This window comes from Schistocerca nitens, chromosome 2, assembly GCF_023898315.1.
Source record: "Schistocerca nitens isolate TAMUIC-IGC-003100 chromosome 2, iqSchNite1.1, whole genome shotgun sequence".
Classification (NCBI taxonomy): domain Eukaryota; kingdom Metazoa; phylum Arthropoda; class Insecta; order Orthoptera; family Acrididae; genus Schistocerca; species Schistocerca nitens.
The window spans coordinates 276,836,402-276,857,394 of record NC_064615.1 but is presented as its reverse complement, the minus strand read 5'-3'; the positions used below and the strand labels follow the sequence as shown (position 1 = coordinate 276,857,394).

Here is a 20,993-nt window from a genome sequence, read left to right as displayed (position 1 = left end):
AACAGAAAATGCACTGCAAGTGGCCAAGTTTCGGTCAAAAGTAATTTAATCATATCTGTATAAAATGTATGTACATGTACCTGTATGTTTCTGAAACCAGAATAATAATAGTCTCTTAAAATCTGTTATTGTGTTTACACCAGGTGTATTTGATGCTGCAGAAACAACCAAAACATCATGTCTTTTACCTGGAAACAGACCATTTTCCTTTTGTAGGCCAGAATGAATAATACCTCTTTCATCTTTCTCCATTTCCTTTCTCTTTAGAAGGGGGAAATTTTGGGGGATTTGATTTTCCCTCGCAGTCCCAATGCCTCCAGAATGATACAAAAATACAACAGCAATAGGCATAATGGAATAATGTGCAAAAATTGTTAAAGTGCTCACATTATTGTTTAGTGTTTTTTTATGTAATGCTGAAACTGTAGTGTATGTCCCTATGATACAAATAATGTTGCATGAATTCAAATAAATGGAATTGATTGTTGGCATATTAAGTGATTGTTTACAGCTCTTTTGAATGCACATGATCAAATATTTTAATTGTTATACTTACTGTATATCCATTCAGGCCACAGAAAAAATGTTTAAATTCAATTGCCAACTGTAAATGAAATGGGTAAATGAACAAATGTGTAATGGTATTGCTTTATAATAAGTACCGATTCCCAACAGTGTATTGAGCTGATACAGTATAATTTGTATGGGATGTAAACATGCAGTATTTCTGTCAAGCAGATAACGTTCAGATGCACATGAATACTTTCTATGTACTACACTATGGGAAGCTTTTAGAACCCAGTAGGATCTGGTATTTTCAAGTGCAAAGAGAATAGTGGTGACTAGCAAAACAGTTTTGAGATTTTTAAAAATAATAAACGGCTCTGGGTACAAGTCTGACTAGTCAGTAACTGTCACATGTTCTGGCTTTCTTGAAACTGATATGCATGTCTGTGTGACAGGGTACAATGTGAGTTCAGATTATGATGATCACTATGTTTTATGGTTTGATATAGCTGCCATCTCCTGCTCCTTGCTGGCTACACACTTGTCAACAAGTACTCCTTCACAAATGGAATTTGTGTAAACCAGACCCAGTTCATTTTTCACAGGAACACTGAATGGACCATGGTGCCATAAGTACACCTGTGACATGATGATTCGGTTCAAAGTTGCTCATCTGAAACGTTGTGCTCCCATTTTTGCAAAGGAATTCAGCTGTTGCCCTCATGCACTTCATTGTCGTAAGTACAATAATGTGACATATTCATTCTGTTGTGGTGCTTAAACTAACAAAAATTTATTGAAGAATATATAAAATTTTACTTTTCACTAACTTTGCATTCTATGTTACAGCTGTAGGCTCAGATTATGTTCTTCAGTCCTCGAATCATACATCTTCAGCAGATGGTAAGTCAGAAACATTATTTTTCATTATGTGCATAAATTTTCCCAACTGTGATTTCCTATGTTAATGACCAACTATTTTACTTCACTGTTCCGTGGAATTTTGGGTGAACTGCTGGATGTCTGTAACCTGTTGCACAATATTTCGGTGCAGTGTCTTGTGGCCATGTTCAAGTGAATACTGGCGAAAATACACTGATCTCTCCTACATAACACCCCCAGGTACACGCATGATGTGCCCCGTTGTCGCTGCATGCATGCAGCTCGAGTGCAAGCACTTCTGCTGCAAGTCGGTGCACTACACTGCACACCCTCTGTGATGAAAGTTCTCATCAATATCAGATCGACTTTCTTCACATGGCAAAATTAGAGAATGATGCTGGCTATATAAAGAATGAAGTTTTCCTATGGCAGGATTCCTTGCAGAAATTAGCTGGAACCCACTGTCTTCATCGATAAGGGCCTCAGCTAGTCATTGATGATGGTGCTCCAATGTGTTTTACGTATGGACCACAATTTTTGTCTCATTGTTTTTCATTGAATGGGCTATGGAAATACAGTGTTTGGTGACGGCAGACTTGTTAGCTTGGAGAAGCAAGTATGCTACTGGTGTTCCATGATATCCTGAACAGTCAGTGCCATTTGCCCTGTATAAGATGTGCACCACTCACTCAGAATCCTATAAACACTTGCCTTCCACAACACCAAGCCAACTTTAACAGATTGCAATGTGTGGCAGGGTCTGAAATAGGAGATCTCTGGGCTTTATTGGCAGTATTCACCCGAAGATGGCCTGAAGAGTCTGTGCTGAAATATTGTAGTAGAAAGTTACAGACAACTGGCAGTTGACCCAAAATGTCGTGAACAATCTACATGCCAGGAAAGTTGTAAATTTCACATACTTTATAAAATTATGTAAGTATCACTTGAAGGTTTTTGTTTATGTCAGCATGCCCAAGAAAAAAATCAGCTCAAGAAGATTGAATCATGTTGTAATGGAACTATATTATGAATCGCCTAAAATATCCAAAAATAATTTCATTATCAACCATGATTAGACAAATATAGTATATATAATGCAGTGTTTACTTTGCTGTTGACTTTTGCTACTCTCCATTCATCCCCAGTTCTGGAATCATGAAGAATTTGCTGAATAATTCTATTTCTTTATATCTTCTCCTCTCTTTCATTGGATGAAGAACTCAGTGGACTGAAGGCTATAATGATCATAGTTCATTTTGGATAAAACTAAATGTGCTTTAGTGGGTACAGGTTTCATTTTCCCAAGCAACATTTAGCTTTCTAGCATGAAACACAACTTGTGAGGTGCTTTGCAGTTTGCAGTTTTCATTCCATACATATAAAGTGTGTATACCCCTTTATTCCTCCCCCCATGAACCATGGACATTGCCGTTGGTGGGGAGGCTTGCGTGCCTCAACGATACAGATAGCCGTACCGTAGGTGCAACCACAATAGAGGGGTATCTGTTGAGAGGCCAGACAAACGTGTGGTTCCTGAAGAGGGACAGCAGCCTTTTCAGTAGTTGCAGGGGCAATAGTCTGGATGATTGGCTGATTTGGCCTTGTAACACTAACCAAAACGGCCTTGCTGTTGTGGTACTGCGAACGGCTGAAAGCAAGGGAAAACTACAGCCGTAATTTTTCCCGAGGGCATGCAGCTAACTGTATCGTTAAATGATGATGGCGTCCTCTTGGGTAAAATATTCCGGAGGTAAAATAGTCCCCCATTCGGATCTCTGGGTGGGGACTACTCAGGAGGACATCGTTATCAGGAGAAAGAAAACTGGCATTCTACGGATCGGAGCGTGGAATGTCAGATCCCTTAATCAGGCAGGTAGGTTAGAAAATTTAAAAAGGGAAATGGATAGGTTAAAGTTAGATATAGTGGGAATTAGTGAAGTTCGGTGGCAGGAGCAACAAGACTTTTGGTCAGGTGATTACAGGGTTATAAATACAAAATCAAATAGGGGTAATGCAGGAGTAGGTTTAATAATGAATTAAAAAAAGTAGGAGTGCGGGTAAGCTACTACAAACAGCATAGTGAACGTATTATAGTGGCCAAGATAGACATGAAGCCCATGCCTACTACAGTAGTACAAGTTTATATGCCAACTAGCTCTGCAGATGATGAAGAAATTGATGAAATGTATGACGAGATAAAAGTAATTATTCAGGTAGTGAAGGGAGACGAAAATTTAATAGTCATGGGTGACTGGAATTCGTCAGTAGGAAAAGGGAGAGAAGGAAACGTAGTAGGTGAATATGGATTGGGGGGAAGAAATGAAAGAGGAAGCCGCCTTGTAGAATTTTGCACAGAGCATGACTTAATTATAGCTAACACTTGGTTCAAGAATCATAAAAGAAGGTTGTATACCTGGAAGAATCCTGGAGATACTAAAAGGTATCAGATAGATTATATAATGGTAAGACAGAGATTTAGGAACCACGTTTTAAATTGTAGGACATTTCCAGGAGCAGATGTGGACTCTGACCACAATCTATTGGTTATGAACTGTAGATTAAAACTCAAGAAATTGCAAAAAGGTGGGAATTTAAGGAGGTGGGACCTGGATAAACTGACTAAACCAGAGGTTGTAGAGAGTTTCAGGGATAGCATAAGGGAACAATTGACAGGAATGGGGGAAAGAAATACAGTAGAAGAAGAGTGGGTAGCTCTGAGGGATGAAGTAGTGAAGGCAGCAGAGGATCAAGTAGGTAAAAAGACGAGGGCTAGTAGAAATCCTTGGATAACAGAAGAAATATTGAATTTAATTGATGAAAGGAGAAAATATAAAAATGCAGTAAATGAAGCAGGCAAAAAGGAATACAAACGTCTCAAAAATGAGATCGACAGGAAGTGCAAAATGGCTAAGCACGGATTGCTAGAGGACAAATGTAAGGATGTAGAGGCTTATCTCACTAGGGGTAAGATAGATACTGCGTACAGGAAAATTAAAGAGACCTTTGGAGAAAAGAGAACCACTTGTATGAATATCAAGAGCTCAGATGGAAACCCAGTTCTAAGCAAAGAGGGGAAAGCAGAAAGGTGGAAGGAGTAAATAGAGGGTCTATACAAGAGCGATGTACTTGAGGACAATATTATGGAAATGGAAGAGGATGTAGATGAAGATGAAATGGGAGATACGATACTGCATGAAGAGTTTGACAGAGCACTGAAAGAACTGAGTCGAAACAAGGCCCCGGGAGTAGACAACATTCCATTAGAACTACTGATGGCCTTGGGAGAGCCAGTCCTGACAAAACTCTACCATCTGGTGAGCAAGATGTATGAGACAGGCGAAATACCCTCAGACTTCAAGAAGAGTATAATAATTCCAATCCCAAAGAAAGCAGGTGTTGACAGATGTGAAAATTACCGAACTATCAGTTTAATAAGTCACAGCTGCAAAATACTAACGCGAATTATTTACTGACGAATGGAAAAATTGGTAGAAGCCGACCTCGGGGAAGATCAGTTTGGATTCCATAGAAATGTTGGAACACGTGAGGCAATACTGACCTTTTATCTTAGAAGAAAGATTAAGGAAAGGCAGACCTACGTTTCTAGCATTTGTAGACTTAGAGAAAGCGTTTGACAATGTTGACTGGAATACTCTCTTTCAAATTCTAGAGGTGTTGTTGTTGTTGTGGTCTTCAGTCCTGAGACTGGTTTGATGCAGCTCTCCATGCTACTCTATCCTGTGCAAGCTTCTTTATCTCCCAGTACCTACTGCAACCTACATCCTTCTGAATCTGCTTAGTGTATTCATCTCTTGGTCTCCCTCTACGATTTTTACCCTCCACGCTGCCCTCCAATGCTAAATTTGTGATCCCTTGATGCCTCAAAACATGTCCTACCAACCGATCCCTTCTTCTAGTCAAGTTGTGCCACAAACTTCTCTTCTCCCCAATCCTATTCAATACCTCCTCATTAGTTACGTGATCTACCCACCTTATCTTCAGCATTCTTCTGTAGCACCACATTTCGAAAGCTTCTATTCTCTTCTTGTCCAAACTAGTTATCGTCCATGTCTCACTTCCATACATGGCTACACTCCATACAAATACTTTCAGAAACGACTTCCTGACACCTAAATCTATACTCGATGTTAACAAATTTCTCTTCTTGAGAAACGATTTCCTTGCCATTGCCAGTCTACATTTTATATCCTCTCTGCTTCGACCATCATCGGTTATTTTACTCCCTAAATAGCAAAACTCCTTTACTACTTTAAGTGTCTCATTTCCTAATCTAATTCCCTCAGCATCACCCGACTTAATTCGACCACATTCCATTATCCTTGTTTTGCTTTTGTTGATGTTCATCTTATATCCTCCTTTCAAGACACTGTCCATTCCGTTCAACTGCTCTTCCAAGTCCTTTGCTGTCTCTGACAGAATTACAATGTCATCGGCGAACCTCAAAGTTTTTACTTCTTCTCCATGGATTTTAATACCTACTCCGAATTTTTCTTTTGTTTCCTTTACTGCTTGCTCAATATACAGATTGAATAACATCGGGGGGAGGCTACAACCCTGTCTCACTCCTTTCCCAACCACTGCTTCCCTTTCATGCCCCTCGACTCTTATAACTGCCATCTGGTTTCTGTACAAATTGTAAATAGCCTTTCGCTCCCTGTATTTTACCCCTGCCACCTTCAGAACTTGAAAGAGAGTATTCCAGTCGACATTGTCAAAAGCTTTCTCTAAGTCTACAAATGCTAGAAACGTAGGTTTGCCTTTTCTTAATCTTTCTTCCAAGATAAGTCGTAAGGTCAGTATTGCCTCACGTGTTCCAACATTTCTACGGAATCCAAACTGATCTTCCCCGAGGTCGGCTTCTACCAGTTTTTCCATTCGTCTGTAAATAATTCGCGTTAGTATTTTGCAGCTGTGACTTATTAAACTGATAGTTCGGTAATTTTCACATCTGTCAACACCTGCTTTCTTTGGGATTGGAATTATTATATTCTTCTTGAAGTCTGTGGGTATTTCTCCTGTCTCATACATCTTGCTCACCAGATGGTAGAGTTTTGTCATGACTGGCTCTCCCAAGGCCATCAGTAGTTCTAATAGAATGTTGTCTACTCCCGGGGCCTTGTTTCGACTCAGGTCTTTCAGTGCTCTGTCAAACTCTTCACGCAGTATCTTATCTCCCATTTTGTCTTCATCTACATCCTCTTCCATTTCCATAATATTGTCCTCAAGTACATCGCCCTTGTATAAACCCTCTATATACTCCTTCCACCTTTCTGCCTTCCCTTCTTTGCTTAGAACTGGGTTGCCATCTGAGCTCTTGATATTCATACAAGTGGTTCTCTTCTCTCCAAATGTCTCTTTAATTTTCCTGTAGGCAGCATCTATCTTACCCCTAGTGAGACAAGCCTCTACATCCTTACATTTGTCCTCTAGCCATCCCTGCTTAGCCATTTTGCACTTCCTGTCGATTTCATTTTTGAGACGTTTGTATTCCTTTTTGCCTGCTTCATTTACTGCATTTTTATACTTTCTCCTTTCATCAATTAAATTCAATATTTCTTCTGTTATCCAAGGATTTCTATTAGCCCTCGTCTTTTTACCTACTTGATCGTCTGCTGCCTTCACCACTTCATCCCTCAGAGCTACCCATTCTTCTTCTACTGTATTTCTTTCCCCCATTCCTGTCAATTGTTCCCTTATGCTCTCCCTGAAACTCTCTACAACCTCTGGTTCTTTCAGTTTATCCAGGTCCCATCTCCTTAAATTCCCACCTTTTTGCAGTTTCTTCAGTTTCAATCTGCAGTTCATAACCAATAGATTGTGGTCAGAATCCACATCTGCCCCAGGAAATGTCTTACAATTTAAAACCTGGTTCCTAAATCTCTGTCTTACCATTATATAATCTATCTGAAACCTGTCAGTATCTCCAGGCTTCTTCCATGTATACAGCCTCCTTTCATGATTCTTGAACCAAGTGTTAGCTATGATTAAGCTATGCTCTGTGCAAAATTCTACAAGGCGGCTTCCTCTTTCATTCCTTCCCCCCAATCCATATTCACCTACTATGTTTCCTTCTCTCCCTTTTCCTACTGATGAATTCCAGTCACCCATGACTATTAAATTTTCGTCTCCCTTCACTACCTGAATAATTTCTTTTATCTCGTCATACATTTCATCAATTTCTTCATCATCTGCAGAGCTAGTTGGCATATAAACTTGTACTACTGTAGTAGGCATGGGCTTTGTGTCTATCTTGGCCACAATAATGCGTTCACTATGCTGTTTGTAGTAGCTAACCCGCACTCCTATTTTTTTATTCATTATTAAACCTACTCCTGCATTACCCCTATTTGATTTTGTATTTATAACCCTGTAATCACCTGACCAAAAGTCTTGTTCCTCCTGCCACCGAACTTCACTAATTCCCACTATATCTAACTTTAACCTATCCATTTCCCTTTTCAAATTTTCTAACCTACCTGCCCGATTAAGTGATCTGACATTCCACGCTCCGATCCGCAGAACGCCAGTTTTCTTTCTCCTGATAACGACGTCCTCTTGAGTAGTCCCCGCCCGGAGATCCGAATGGGGGACTATTTTACCTCCGGAATATTTTACCCAAGAGGACGCCATCATCATTTAATCATACAGTAGAGCTGCATGTCCTCGGGAAAAATTACGGCTGTAGTTTCCCCTTGCTTTCAGCCGTTCGCAGTACCAGCACAGCAAGGCCATTTTGGTTAATGTTACAAGGCCAGATCAGTCAATCATCCAGACTGTTGCCCCTGCAACTACTGGAAAGGCTGCTGCCCCTCTTCAGGAACCACATGTTTGTCTGGCCTCTCAACAGATACCCCTCCGTTGTGGTTGCACCTACGGTACGGCCATCTATATCGCTGAGGCACGCAAGCCTCCCCACCAACGGCAAGGTCCATGGTTCATGGGGGGATTCTAGAGGTGTCAGGGGTAAAATACAGGGAGCGAAAGGCTATTTATAATTTGTACAGAAACCAGATGGCAGTTATAAGAGTCGAGGGGCATGAAAGGGAAGCAGTGGTTGGGAAGGGAGTGAGACAGGGTTGTAGCCTTTCCCCGATGTTATTCAATCTGTATATTGAGCAAGCAATAAAGGAAACAAAAGAAAAATTTGGAGTAGGTATTAAAATCCAGGGAGAAGAAATAAAAGCTTTGAGGTTCGCCAATGACATTGTAATTCTGTCAGAGACAGCAAAGGACTTGGAAGAGCAGTTGAATGGAATGGACAGTGTCTTGAAAGGAGGATATAAGATGAACATCAACAAAAGCAAAACGAGAATAATGGAATGTAGTCGAATTAAGTCGGGTGATGCTGAGGGAATTAGATTAGGAAATGAGACACTTAAAGTAGTAAAGGAGTTTTGCTATTTGGGGAGCAAAGTAACTGATGACGGTCGTAGTAGAGAGGATATAAAATGTAGACTGGCAATGGCAAGGAAAGCGTTTCTGAAGAAGAGAAATTTGTTAACATCGAGTATAGATTTGAATGTCAGGAAGTCGTTCCTGAAAGTATTTGTATGGAGTGTAGCCATGTATGGAAGTGAAACATGGACAATAAATAGTTTGGACAAGAAGAGAATAGAAGCTTTCGAAATGTGGTGCTACAGAAGAATGTTGAAGATTAGGTGGGTAGATCACGTAACTAATGAGGAAGTATTGAATAGGATTGGGGAGAAGAGAAGTTTGTGGCACAACTTGAGTAGAAGAAGGGATCGGTTGGTAGGACATGTTCTGAGGCGTCAAGGGATCACAAATTTAGCATTGGAGGGCAGCGTGGAAGGTGAAAATCGTAGAGGGAGACCAAGAGATGAGTACACTAAGCAGATTCAGAAGGATGTAGGTTGTAGTAGGTACTGGGAGATGAAGGAGCTTGCACAGGATAGATTAGCATGGAGAGCTGCATCAAACAAGTCTCAGGACTGAAGACCACAACAACAACAACAACCCCTTTATTACCCCTAAACATTTGGCATGGTCATAGTTGAGTTGATAAGCTACACTTGTGTGGACTCTGGCGTGCACAGCGTCCACTCTTCATTGTTTTGTTGACAATGATACAATATGTCTCCCACAATTTTTTAGTATCTCAATAGCAATTTGCTCATGCTATTTCCTAGTGTTTTGTCCCAAATAATAATTTGCTATTATCAGATTGGTATGGAGCACCCTACCTAAGCTTCCTTTCCATTGCCATACTCCCTTGTACATTCTGATTCAGAAGTACATCTCTTTCTTTACTATTTGGGTTGTCCAGATTTTCATCTGTCATACTGAGCAATAGATAATCTAGGATAGAATGTAACAATATTAGAGAAGGAAGGTTGCTACTTACCATACAGCAGAGATGTTGAGTCGCGATAAGCACAACAAAAAGATTCACACAATTATAGCTTTTGGCCATTAAGGCTTTTGTCAGCAGTAGACACACATACACGCACGCACACACACACACTCACGCAAATGCAACTTGCACACATGTCTGCAGTCTCAGACAACTGAAACCACACTCAAGCTATAATTGTGTGAATCTTTTTGTTGTGCCTTTTGCAACTCAGCATCTCCACTATATGGTGAGTATCAACTTTCTGTTTCCAATATTGATACTGAGCAATAGGAAAGAAAAGCATCCACCACTACATTGTCTCTCATTGGGGTGATGAAGAACTTTCGAATACCTGTGACGAAGATCTAGGTCAGAAGAGTGAGAGTGAGAGTGCGAGTGGATCAGAATCTGCAACAGCAGGTTCTCTGTTTTACATACTAGTTTAACTACTGAACAGTCTTTGTTGTACACTGCTTGGTTGCAATTATCTCCTTGGTTCAGTACTTGCCAAGTGTTAGCTTCTATTGACTGCACAGTCCTGAAGTTATTCTCTGAGTTACGCTGCTGCTGCACATTCAGTCAGGCCATTTGCTATATTACGATATGTTTATTACAATAAATCGAGTTGTATCAGAAATTTCCCTCAGTTAGTGAACTGTATGCTACCACATAAGTTCTGGGCGTATGTGAATTATTATTAATTTGTATATTATGTATCTCATATTTTTTGATATTCGTAAAGTTTTGCCAGTCATTGAGTGCAGTTTCTCTGTAAATATAATTTTCCTTTTATATTGTCATATATTCTAAAACTTGAATCCTACACTATGAAAATTAGGTGGCAAATAATTACTCCAAGTACTCTAAAAGCAAATCTACATCAGTCTTGCTATTTTTACCATTCAGTTTTACCTGCTGACAAAGCATACCTTTCTATCTACAACGTTATTTATTTTACTTTTGATATAACATCTATGGAAGGTTGCAAACTGATTATACAATGGTAAAACAGAGATTTTGGAACTAGATTTTAAATTGTAAGATATTTCCAGAGGCAAAATGTACTCTGACCACAATTTATTGTTTATGAACTATAGATTAAAACTGAATAAACTGCAAAAAGGTAGGAATTTAGGGAGGTGGGACTGGATAAACTGAAAAAACCAGAGGTTGTTGAGAGTTTCAGAAGGAGCCTTAGGGAACAATTGAAAAGAACAGAGGAAAGGAAAACAGTAGAAGAATGTGTAGCTTTGAGAGCTGAAATATTGAAGACAGCAGAGGATCAAGTAGATAAAAGATGAGGGCTATTAGAAATCCTTAGGTAACACAAGAGATATTGAATTGAATTGATGAAAGGAGAAAAGATAAAAATGCAGTAAATGAAGCAGGTGAAAGGTATTACAAGCATCTAAAAAATGAGATTGACAGGAAGTGCAAAATGGCTAAGCAGGAATGGCTATAAGACAAATGTAAGGATTTAGAAGACCTTTGGAGAAAAGAGAACCATATGTACGAATATTAAGAGCTCAGATGGAAAACCAGTCGTAAGCAAAGAAGGACAACATGAAAGGTGAAAGGAGTATATAGAGGATCTATGCAGGGGAGATGCACTTGAGGGCAGTATTATTGAAATGGAAGAGGACGTAGATGAAGATGAGATGGAAAATACAATACTGAATGAAGAATTTGACAGAGCACTGAAAGACCTCAGTCAAAACAAGGCCCTGGGAATAGACAGCATTCCGTTAGAACTACTGATAGCCCTGGGAGAGCCAGCCATGACAAAAATCTTCCATCTGGTGAGAAAGATGTTTGAGACAGGTAAAATACCTTCAGACTTCAAGAAGAATACAGTAATTCTAGTTCCAAAGAAAGCAGGTACTGACAGGTGTGAAAATTAAAACTATTTGTTTAGTAAGTCATGGTTGCAAAATACTAACACGAATTCTTTACAGAAGAATGGACAAACTGGTAGAAGCCAACCTGAGGGAAGATCACATTGGATTCTGGAGAAATGTAGGAACGCATGAGGCAATGCTGACCCTACAACTTCTCATAGAAGATAGGTTAAGGAATGGCAAAGCTATGTTTATAGCCTTTGTAGACTTTCTCTAAGCCTTTAACAATGTTGACTGAAATATGCTGTTTGAAATTCTGAGGGTGGCAGGGTAAAATAAAGGGAGCAAAAAGCTATTTGCAACTTGTACAGAAACCAGACGGCAGGTATAAGAGTTGAGGTGCATGAAAGAGATGCAGTGTTTGAAAAGGGTGTTAGATAGGGCTGTAGCCTATCCCTGATGATAAAATCTGTGCATTGAACAAGCAGTAAAGGGAACTAAAGAAAAATTTGGAGTAGGAATTGAAGGGAGAATAAATAAAATCTTTGAGATTTGATGATGACATTGTAATTCTGTCAGAGACAGCAAAGGACTTGGAAGAGCGGTTGAATGACATGGACAGTGTCTTGAAAGGAGGATACAAGATGAACATCAACAAAAGCAAAACATGGATAGTGGAATGTAGTCAAATAAAATCAGGTGATGCTGAAGGAATTATATTAGGAAGTGAGACACTCAAAGTTGTAGATGAGGTTTGCTATTTGGCCAGAAAAATAACTGATGATGGCTGAAGTAGAGAGGCTATAAAAGGTAGACTGGCAACAGCAAGAAAAGCATTTATGAAGAAGAGAAATTTGTTAAAATCAAGTATAGATTTAAAAAAAAAGTGTCAGGAAGTCCTCTCTGGAAGTATTTTTATGGATTGTAGCCATCTATGAAAGTGAAATATGGAGAGTAAACAGTTTAGACAAGAAGAGAGTAGAAGCTTTTTTAAATGTGCTACAGAAGAATGCTGAAGATTAGATGGGTAGATCATGTAACTACTGAGGAGGCACTGAATAGAATTGGTGAGAAAAGAAATTTGTGGCACAACCTGACTAGAAGAAGGGATCAGTTGGTAGAACACATTCTGAGACATCAAGGGCTCACCAATTTAGTACTGGAGGAAAGTTTAGGTGGGGTTGGGGATTAAAATTGTAGAGGGAAACTAAGTGATGAATACACTAAGCAGATTCAGAAGGATGTAGGTTGCAGTAGTTACTTGGAGATGAAGAGGGTTGCACAGTATAGAGTAACATGGAGAGCAGCATCAAACCAGTCTTTGGACTGAAGACCACAACAACAACATTATATCTGAATTACAACATAACAGGCTTCAAATGGCTCTGAGCACTATGGGACTTAACTTCTAAGGTCATCAGTCCCCCAGAACTTAGAACTAATTAAACCTAACTAACCTAAGGACATCACACACGTCCATGCCCGAGGCAGGATTCGAACCTGCGACGTAGCGGTCACGCGGTTCCAGACTGAAGCGCCTTTAACCGCATGGCCACATCGGCCGGCATCAAGGGATCACCAATTTAGTATTGGAGGGCAGCATGGAGGGTAAAAATCATAGAGGAAGATCAAGAGATGAATACACTAAGCAAATTCAGAAGGATGTAAGGTGCAGTAGGTACTGGGAGATGAAGAAGCTTGCACAGGATAGAGTAACATGGAGAGCTGCATCAAACCAGTCTCAGAACTGAAGACCACAACAAAAACATCATTTTTTCCTCTGTAGTTTTTTGCAAATAAAATATTTTTGCATTCAGAGGAGAAATTTGTCATAGAAATTTCATGAAAATATCTTGCCACAGAAGAAAATGCCACTGTTTTAATGAATACAATCCCAACTCACATCCATGGCACTCTCTCCCCTATTTCGTGATGATACAAAACAAGCTTTCCTTCTTTGGACTTTTCCAGTGTCCTCTGTCAGTTCTATCTGGCAAGGAACCCAAACCACACAGCAGTATTCCAGAAGAGGACAGACAAGAAAAGTGTTGGCAAACTATTTCTCAGACCTGTTGCAATAAAATATAGCCTTTCCTTTATTTTGCCACAACACTATCTATGTGTTCATTCTGATTTGAATTGTTTGTAATAGTAAGTCATAGGTATTTAGTTGAACTGATGACCTTTGGATCTGTGTGCTTTATCATGTAATCGAAATTTAACCATTTCCTTTTAGTACTCGTGTAGATTATCTCACACTTATCCTTATTTAGAGTGAGTTGCCACTTTTTGCACCATACAGATATCATGTCTAAGTCATTTTTCAAATTGGTTTTGATGATCTTATGACTTGGAGATGAAGAAGCTTGCACAGGATAGAGTAGCATGGAGAGCTGCATCAAATCAGTCTCAGTACTGAAGACCACAACAACAACATGACTTTTGTGGCTGGTAAATGGCGGCATCATCAGCAAACAAAGGGGACTGCTCACATTGCCTCTTAAATCATTTATGTAGATTAGGAACATCAGAGTGCCTATAACAGTCCATCGGGGAATGACAGATATCACTTCTCATTTACTCAATGACTTTCCATCAATCACTACAAACTGTGACCTTTCTGACAGGTAACCACGAATCCAGTTACACACAACTGAGGCAAAACTCCATAGGCACGCAATTTGATTAGAAGTTTCATGTAAAGATTGGTGTTGGAATCCTTCGGGGAACCTAGAAATGTGGAATAAATTTGAGGCTCATGTCAGTAGCATTCATTACTTTATACAAATAAAGAACTAGTTGTATTTCACAAGAACACTATTTTCTGAATTAATGCTGACTATGTCAACAGAGAATTGTCTTTGAGGTAAGACATAATGTTCAAACACAATATACACTCCTGGAAATGGAAAAAAGAACACATTGACACCGGTGTGTCAGACCCACCATACTTGCTCCGGACACTGCGAGAGGGCTGTACAAGCAATGATCACACGCACGGCACAGCGGACACACCAGGAACCGCGGTGTTGGCGTCGAATGGCGCTAGCTGCGCAGCATTTGTGCACCGCCGCCGTTAGTGTCAGCCAGTTTGCCGTGGCATACGGAGCTCCATCGCAGTCTTTAACACTGGTAGCATGCCGCGACAGCGTGGACGTGGACCGTATGTGCAGTTGACGGACTTTGAGCGAGGGCGTATAGTGGGCATGCGGGAGGCCGGGTGGACGTACCACCGAATTGCTCAACATGTGGGGCGTGAGGTCTCCACAGTACATCGATGTTGTCGCCAGTGGTCGGCGGAAGGTGCACGTGCCCGTCGACCTGGGACCGGACCGCAGCGACGCACGGATGCACGCCAAGACCGTAGGATCCTACGCAGTGCCGTAGGGGACCGCACCGCCACTTCCCAGCAAATTAGGGACACTGTTGCTCCTGGGGTATCGGCGAGGACCATTCGCAACCGTCTCCATGAAGCGGGGCTACGGTTCCGCACACCGTTAGGCCGTCTTCCGCTCACGCCCCAACATCGTGCAGCCCGCCTCCAGTGGTGTCGCGACAGGCGTGAATGGAGGGACGAATGGAGACGTGTCGTCTTCAGCGATGAGAGTCGCTTCTGCCTTGGTGCCAATGATGGTCGTATGCGTGTTTGGCGCCGTGCAGGTGAGCGCCACAATCAGGACTGCATACGACCGAGGCACACAGGGCCAACACCCGGCATCATGGTGTGGGGAGCGATCTCCTACACTGGCCGTACACCACTGGTGATCGTCGAGGGGACACTGAATAGTGCACGGTACATCCAAACCGTCATCGAACCCATCGTTCTACCATTCCTAGACCGGCAAGGGAACTTGCTGTTCCAACAGGACAATGCACGTCCGCATGTATCCCGTGCCACCCAACGTGCTCTAGAAGGTGTAAGTCAACTACCCTGGCCAGCAAGATCTCCGGATCTGTCCCCCATTGAGCATGTTTGGGACTGGATGAAGCGTCGTCTCACGCGGTCTGCACGTCCAGCACGAACGCTGATCCAACTGAGGCGCCAGGTGGAAATGGCATGGCAAGCCGTTCCACAGGACTACATCCAGCATCTCTACGATCGTCTCCATGGGAGAATAGCAGCCTGCATTGCTGCGAAAGGTGGATATACACTGTACTAGTGCCGACATTGTGCATGCTCTGTTGCCTGTGTCTATGTGCCTGTGGTTCTGTCAGTGTGATCATGTGATGTATCTGACCCCAGGAATGTGTCAATAAAGTTTCCCCTTCCTGGGACAATGAATTCACGGTGTTCTTATTTCAATTTCCAGGAGTGTATGTTCCAAGATCCTACTGGAAAGTGAGGTCAGTGATATGTGTCCATAATTCATCAGATTACTTCTATTTCTTTTCTTGAGTATTGCTTTGACCTGTACAACTTTCCGGTCTTAAGGTATGGATCTTTTGTTGAGAGAGCAGTTGTATGTGACTGTTAAGTGTGGAGCTGTTTTGTCAGTGTACTCTGGAAGAAACCCAACCTGGTATACAAACTTCACCACAAGACTTGCCTTTATCAAGTGCCTTAAGCTGTTTTGGTACATTGAGGAATAGCTGCTTCTAAGTCACTCACCTTGATAGCTGTTCTTGATTTAAATATTCTGGAATATTTACTTCATCATCTTTGATTAAGGAATTTTAGAAAACTGTGTAACTCTGCTTTAGTGGTACCATAATTGGTAATATCACTACTGGTGTGGTAAAGGTACTGATTGTATCTTGCCACTGGTGTACTTTACATGTGACCAGAATCTCTTTGGATTTAGTGACAGAGTTTAATTGTGGAAGTATACAGATAATATACATATCTGAGGAAGTAATTCTTACCCAGCAACTTTTACATACTACAATAACAGAAGTTCTTCTGTGGAATAGAAGATTTGTCAAGGAGAAACTTTTACAGTTTGTTACTTTGCTGACTGCCAGACGTTTCATATCACTGGATAAGTGATCAAAACTTTTGGTTGCAGCATTGTGCTCATCTTTTTGTGCTAAAGAGAACATTACTGTGGAGTGACGACTACAATTTTTCTTCTCATAGTGTAGTTATTCCTTTTGAATTGCAGTTGATTATTTACAACAAACTTCATTAGGGAATAAGTCTACTGTAATTCATGCTCATGTCTAAGTTAAGATATTATATAAGTTCCTGTTGCAAAGTGTTGTAATCATAACATGTTATTTATTTACATTTAAGAACTGCACTGCTCTTTTGGACATCTAAAACTCAGACGAGGAGATCATCTCGTGAGCCCTGGTATTTGCGTGAAGTGCAGATGTGATGTACCACCATTTGTAACTTGTTATTGGCATAGATACGAAGGTTGCAAATTTCCAGTAAGTAACAACATCTGCATGATAACAATAATTAGTTAAAATATTTTTATGAGTTGGATTCTTATTATGTTTATACCGTTCTTGGTTGCAAAAGTAAGGAATGAAAAGTAGAGGATTCTGTGCTGTGAGATTTATGTGAAGGAACACAGTAAAGACTAAATTATACTCTTTATTAACTCAAGAGAAGTGGAAGAGTATGCAGGGCACAAGAGAGAGAGAGAGAGAGAAAGCAGAGTGTGTGTGTGTGTGTGTGTGTGTGTGCAACGCATGCGAGTTCATTAAAATTCTACCGGAACTTTCCTGCTATAATAATATTGTTGTTATTTAGTCCCTGATTTTCCATTGTTTAGTGATGACACATGGGTACAGAGGTATTTTCCCTTGATTTTACACACACACACACACACACACACACACACACACACACACACACATGACGAAATAATGGGGATGGTTTTAATTTGTGCTTTGTTAGTAAATGGAAATACTGTTTGGCTTTATTTCAGAATGCTAATATGTATGGAGCCAGGTGATGGATCTGTGACAGAGAAGTGATTAGCAGCCAGTAACCTATGCTTACTGTAATATCATCTTATATTAATTTATGTTGTAAAGAAGAAATAAAATAGAAAGAACATCAAAAATCACTTTCTATATTACTATTATTATTATTATTATTATTATTATTATTATTATTATTATTATTATTATTATTATTTCCCAAGCAAATGGTGTTTACACCAAGCAAATGTCAAATAAAATTTTCCTTCTATAAAAGTTGATTGTCTCTACTTTACAACACAGTATAAATAAATTATAGAGAAAATATTAAGGGCTATACTTTTTTTAACCAAGTAACTCAACCTCCAAGCCAAATGATATTGAAATTTTTGTGTGTGACTGGATGTTAACATTAATGGGGCCATGAAAACTGACTGGTGTGCATGATAAGAAATGCTACTGCAGAAAGTGCATTACCTAGCATTTTGACTTGTGATTAAATGGCTATAGCAAAATAACTTGGTAGAAAAGCTCATACCCCCCATTGTTGAAAGCCACAGATCTGTTTGGATTGAAACATCAATTATGTAACTGAGGACAACATTGGACACAATTCTGAAAATTCTTCTCACACACAGAACAAGAGCTGAAGTTTTCAGTGGACCATATTGATTTGTAGCTCAGAGTGTTATCAGAGACAGGGACTTCTACATATGCCATGAGTGCTGTACTGACCTTAATTTCACAATATGGTTTGCATGTGGATCTACTTGCACAGTCACACTGAGGTGACAAAAGTCATGGGATACCAGTACCTCCTGATATTGTACCTCCTTCTTCCTGGTGTGGTGCAGCAACTTGATGTGACATGGATTCAACAGGTAATTGGAAGTCCCCTACAGAAATATTGAACTATAGCTGTCCACAGTTTTGAAAGTTTGCTGCTGATGCAGGATTTTGTGCATGAACTGAGGTCTTGGTTAGACCTCTACGGTCGCAGGTTCAAATCCTGCCTCGGGCATGAGTGTGTTTGATGTCCTTAGGTTAGTTAGGTTTAAGTAGTTCTAAGTTCTAGGGGACTGATGACCTCAGAAGTTAAGCCTCATAGTGCTCAGAGCCATTTGAACCCATTTGATGTCTTGGTTATGTCCTGTAAATGTTTGATGGGATTGATGTCAGGCAACATGTTGGCCAGATCATTTACTTAAACTGTTCAGAACATTCTTCGAACCAATCATGAACAATTGTGGCATGGTGCATTGTCATCCTTAAAAATGTCATCATTGTTTGGGAACGTGAAGTCCATGAATGGATGTTAATGGTCTTCAAGTATCCAAAAATAACCATTTCCAGTCAATGATTGGTTCAGTTGGACCATAGGAGCCAGTAAACATCGCCTACACTATTATGGAGCCACCGGCAGCTTGCACAGTGCCTTGATAACTTGGGTCCATGGCTTTGTGAAGTCTGCACCACACTCAAGCCCTATCACCAGCTCTTACCAACTCATCTGACCAGGCCATGGTTTTCCAGTCATCCAGTGTCCAACCGATATGGTCATGAGCTCAAGGAAGGTGCTGCAGATGATGTTGGTCCTGCAGACGATGTTGTGCTATTTGCCAGTTGTCTGCTGCCATAGCCTATTAACAACAAATTTCATGGCACTGTTATAATGGTTAAATTCATCATATGTCCCACATTGATCTCTTCAGTTATTTTATGCAGTGATGCTTGCCTGTTAGCACTGACAACTCTATGCAAACGCTGTTGCTCTCAGTCGTCAAGTGGAGGCCGTCAGCCACTGTGTAGTCTGTGGTGAGAGATGATGCCTGAAATTTGGTATTCTTGGCACACTCTTGGCACTGTTGACCTCATAATATTGAATTCCCTAACGATTTCTGAAATGGAATGCCCCTTTTTTGTGGCTCCAACTACAATTTCGCATTCAATGTCTGTTAATTCCTGTCATGTTGGAAACCTTTTCACACGATTCACCTGAGTACAAATGACAGCTCTCCCATTGCACTGTGTGATGTTCGCCTGCTTTATTTCTTCATTGATTGTCCTGGGTGCTGACGTACTGTGTTGCTATTCTGACTGAGAAATAGTAGCCGACAGGTGTGAAGTTGTATTTCATAGTTCTTTACTTTCACTGTTCACACCCCCACAATATTATACAGTCAATATGGACAGATAACTATTGACAAATTTTGATAAGCCTTGTTAATAGGTTGCAGGCAAACATCAGCATACTGCTACAATAGTTTACTGTTGAATACCTATGAGCAGGAAAAATCAAACCACACAGTTCACAGTTCTTGCAGAATAATATGGTATGTATTGAACAGATGTATTAACACATGGCCTAATTGTGTTACACTTATTCCACTGTTTACTTGATGCATTGTTGTTGACCTAACCAGCACGGGTTTCTCATCTGAAAATTGGCTGTGGACTGACTGTCTCAGGACCAAAAATCGGGCCTTTATATATCATCACAATAGTAGGTACTGAAACTATACTTTGTTTGATGTTTAATTTACAGAAATTACAATTAAAACATAACTCATTAAATTAACTGAATACATCAAAAAATTGGTTCCTTTTAACAGTTTCTTCTACTACAAGGGTTAGCCCAAATTATTTGTTTAAATCATGAAATTAACAAATATTGAAACACAAAGTATACCCTGGCTTTGCTAACATGTTCTTGAATAGGGCCAAACAGATCCTTTAAGAATACTATTAGCTGTTCATCCAAATGGTTATAATTATTATAGAATTTATATTTATATTTGTTTATATTTCAACAATAGAATAATATTGATGACCAACCTTTCTCTTTTATGAAAAATGCAGATAATACTCACATATGTTAATGGTAATTAATTAAAAATGAAAAAAACAAAAATGGCAAAACAAGAGAGGAAGTAAAAAAAATCCCAGCTTGGTTTGTCATACCTTCCCCTTTATACTTATACATCTGCTTATTGCTATCTCATGACTCTTGTTACCCAAGTGTAATTGACAGAAGAATTCAGTCTGACCAAAGCAATGTTTTCCAATCCTGGTGATTTCTTGAGTTTTTGCTAGACTTTTTAATGTAAACTAACTGATTATTTAGCATTGCCAGCTACATATTTATATTGCTCCCCAGTTAGTTATAACAACGAAAATAATCAATTATTGATGAAATTATTTAATTGGAGAGAGAAAAAAATCTATTCACCAAGTGACGGCAGAACACACACATAAAAGACTGTTGTGACTGGCAAGCTTTCAGAGCCAGTGGTTCCTTCTTCAGGAAGAAGGGTGAAGGAAAAGGACTGGAGAGGCCTAGGACAAGGGTAAGATTTTGGGAAAGTCACCCAGAACTGTGGGTCAGGGGAGAGTCACCATACTGGATGAGAAGGAAAGACTGATTCCTGTTAGTTGTTTAGTTAGTGTCATATTCCATGGACCATTTTGTACAATAAATCATGATGTGGAACGAATCATTGGGCTTTAAATAGTGA

The 20,993-nt window shown here is 40.1% G+C and overlaps 1 protein-coding gene across 1 annotated transcript in view; it reads left to right on the top strand.

Annotated features, from left to right (window-relative positions):
• LOC126234359 (uncharacterized) overlaps positions 1 to 17,791 on the top strand; it is a 102,544-nt gene extending 84,753 nt beyond the window's left edge. The window contains exons 6-9 of the mRNA XM_049943047.1: positions 1,113 to 1,244; positions 1,357 to 1,410; positions 16,838 to 16,977; positions 17,484 to 17,791. Of these exons, the coding sequence (XP_049799004.1) occupies positions 1,113 to 1,244; positions 1,357 to 1,410; positions 16,838 to 16,977; positions 17,484 to 17,510 (353 nt within the window). The 3' untranslated portion in view covers positions 17,511 to 17,791. The remainder of the gene's footprint in view (positions 1 to 1,112; positions 1,245 to 1,356; positions 1,411 to 16,837; positions 16,978 to 17,483) is intronic.
• Positions 17,792 to 20,993: the final 3,202 nt, after the last annotated feature.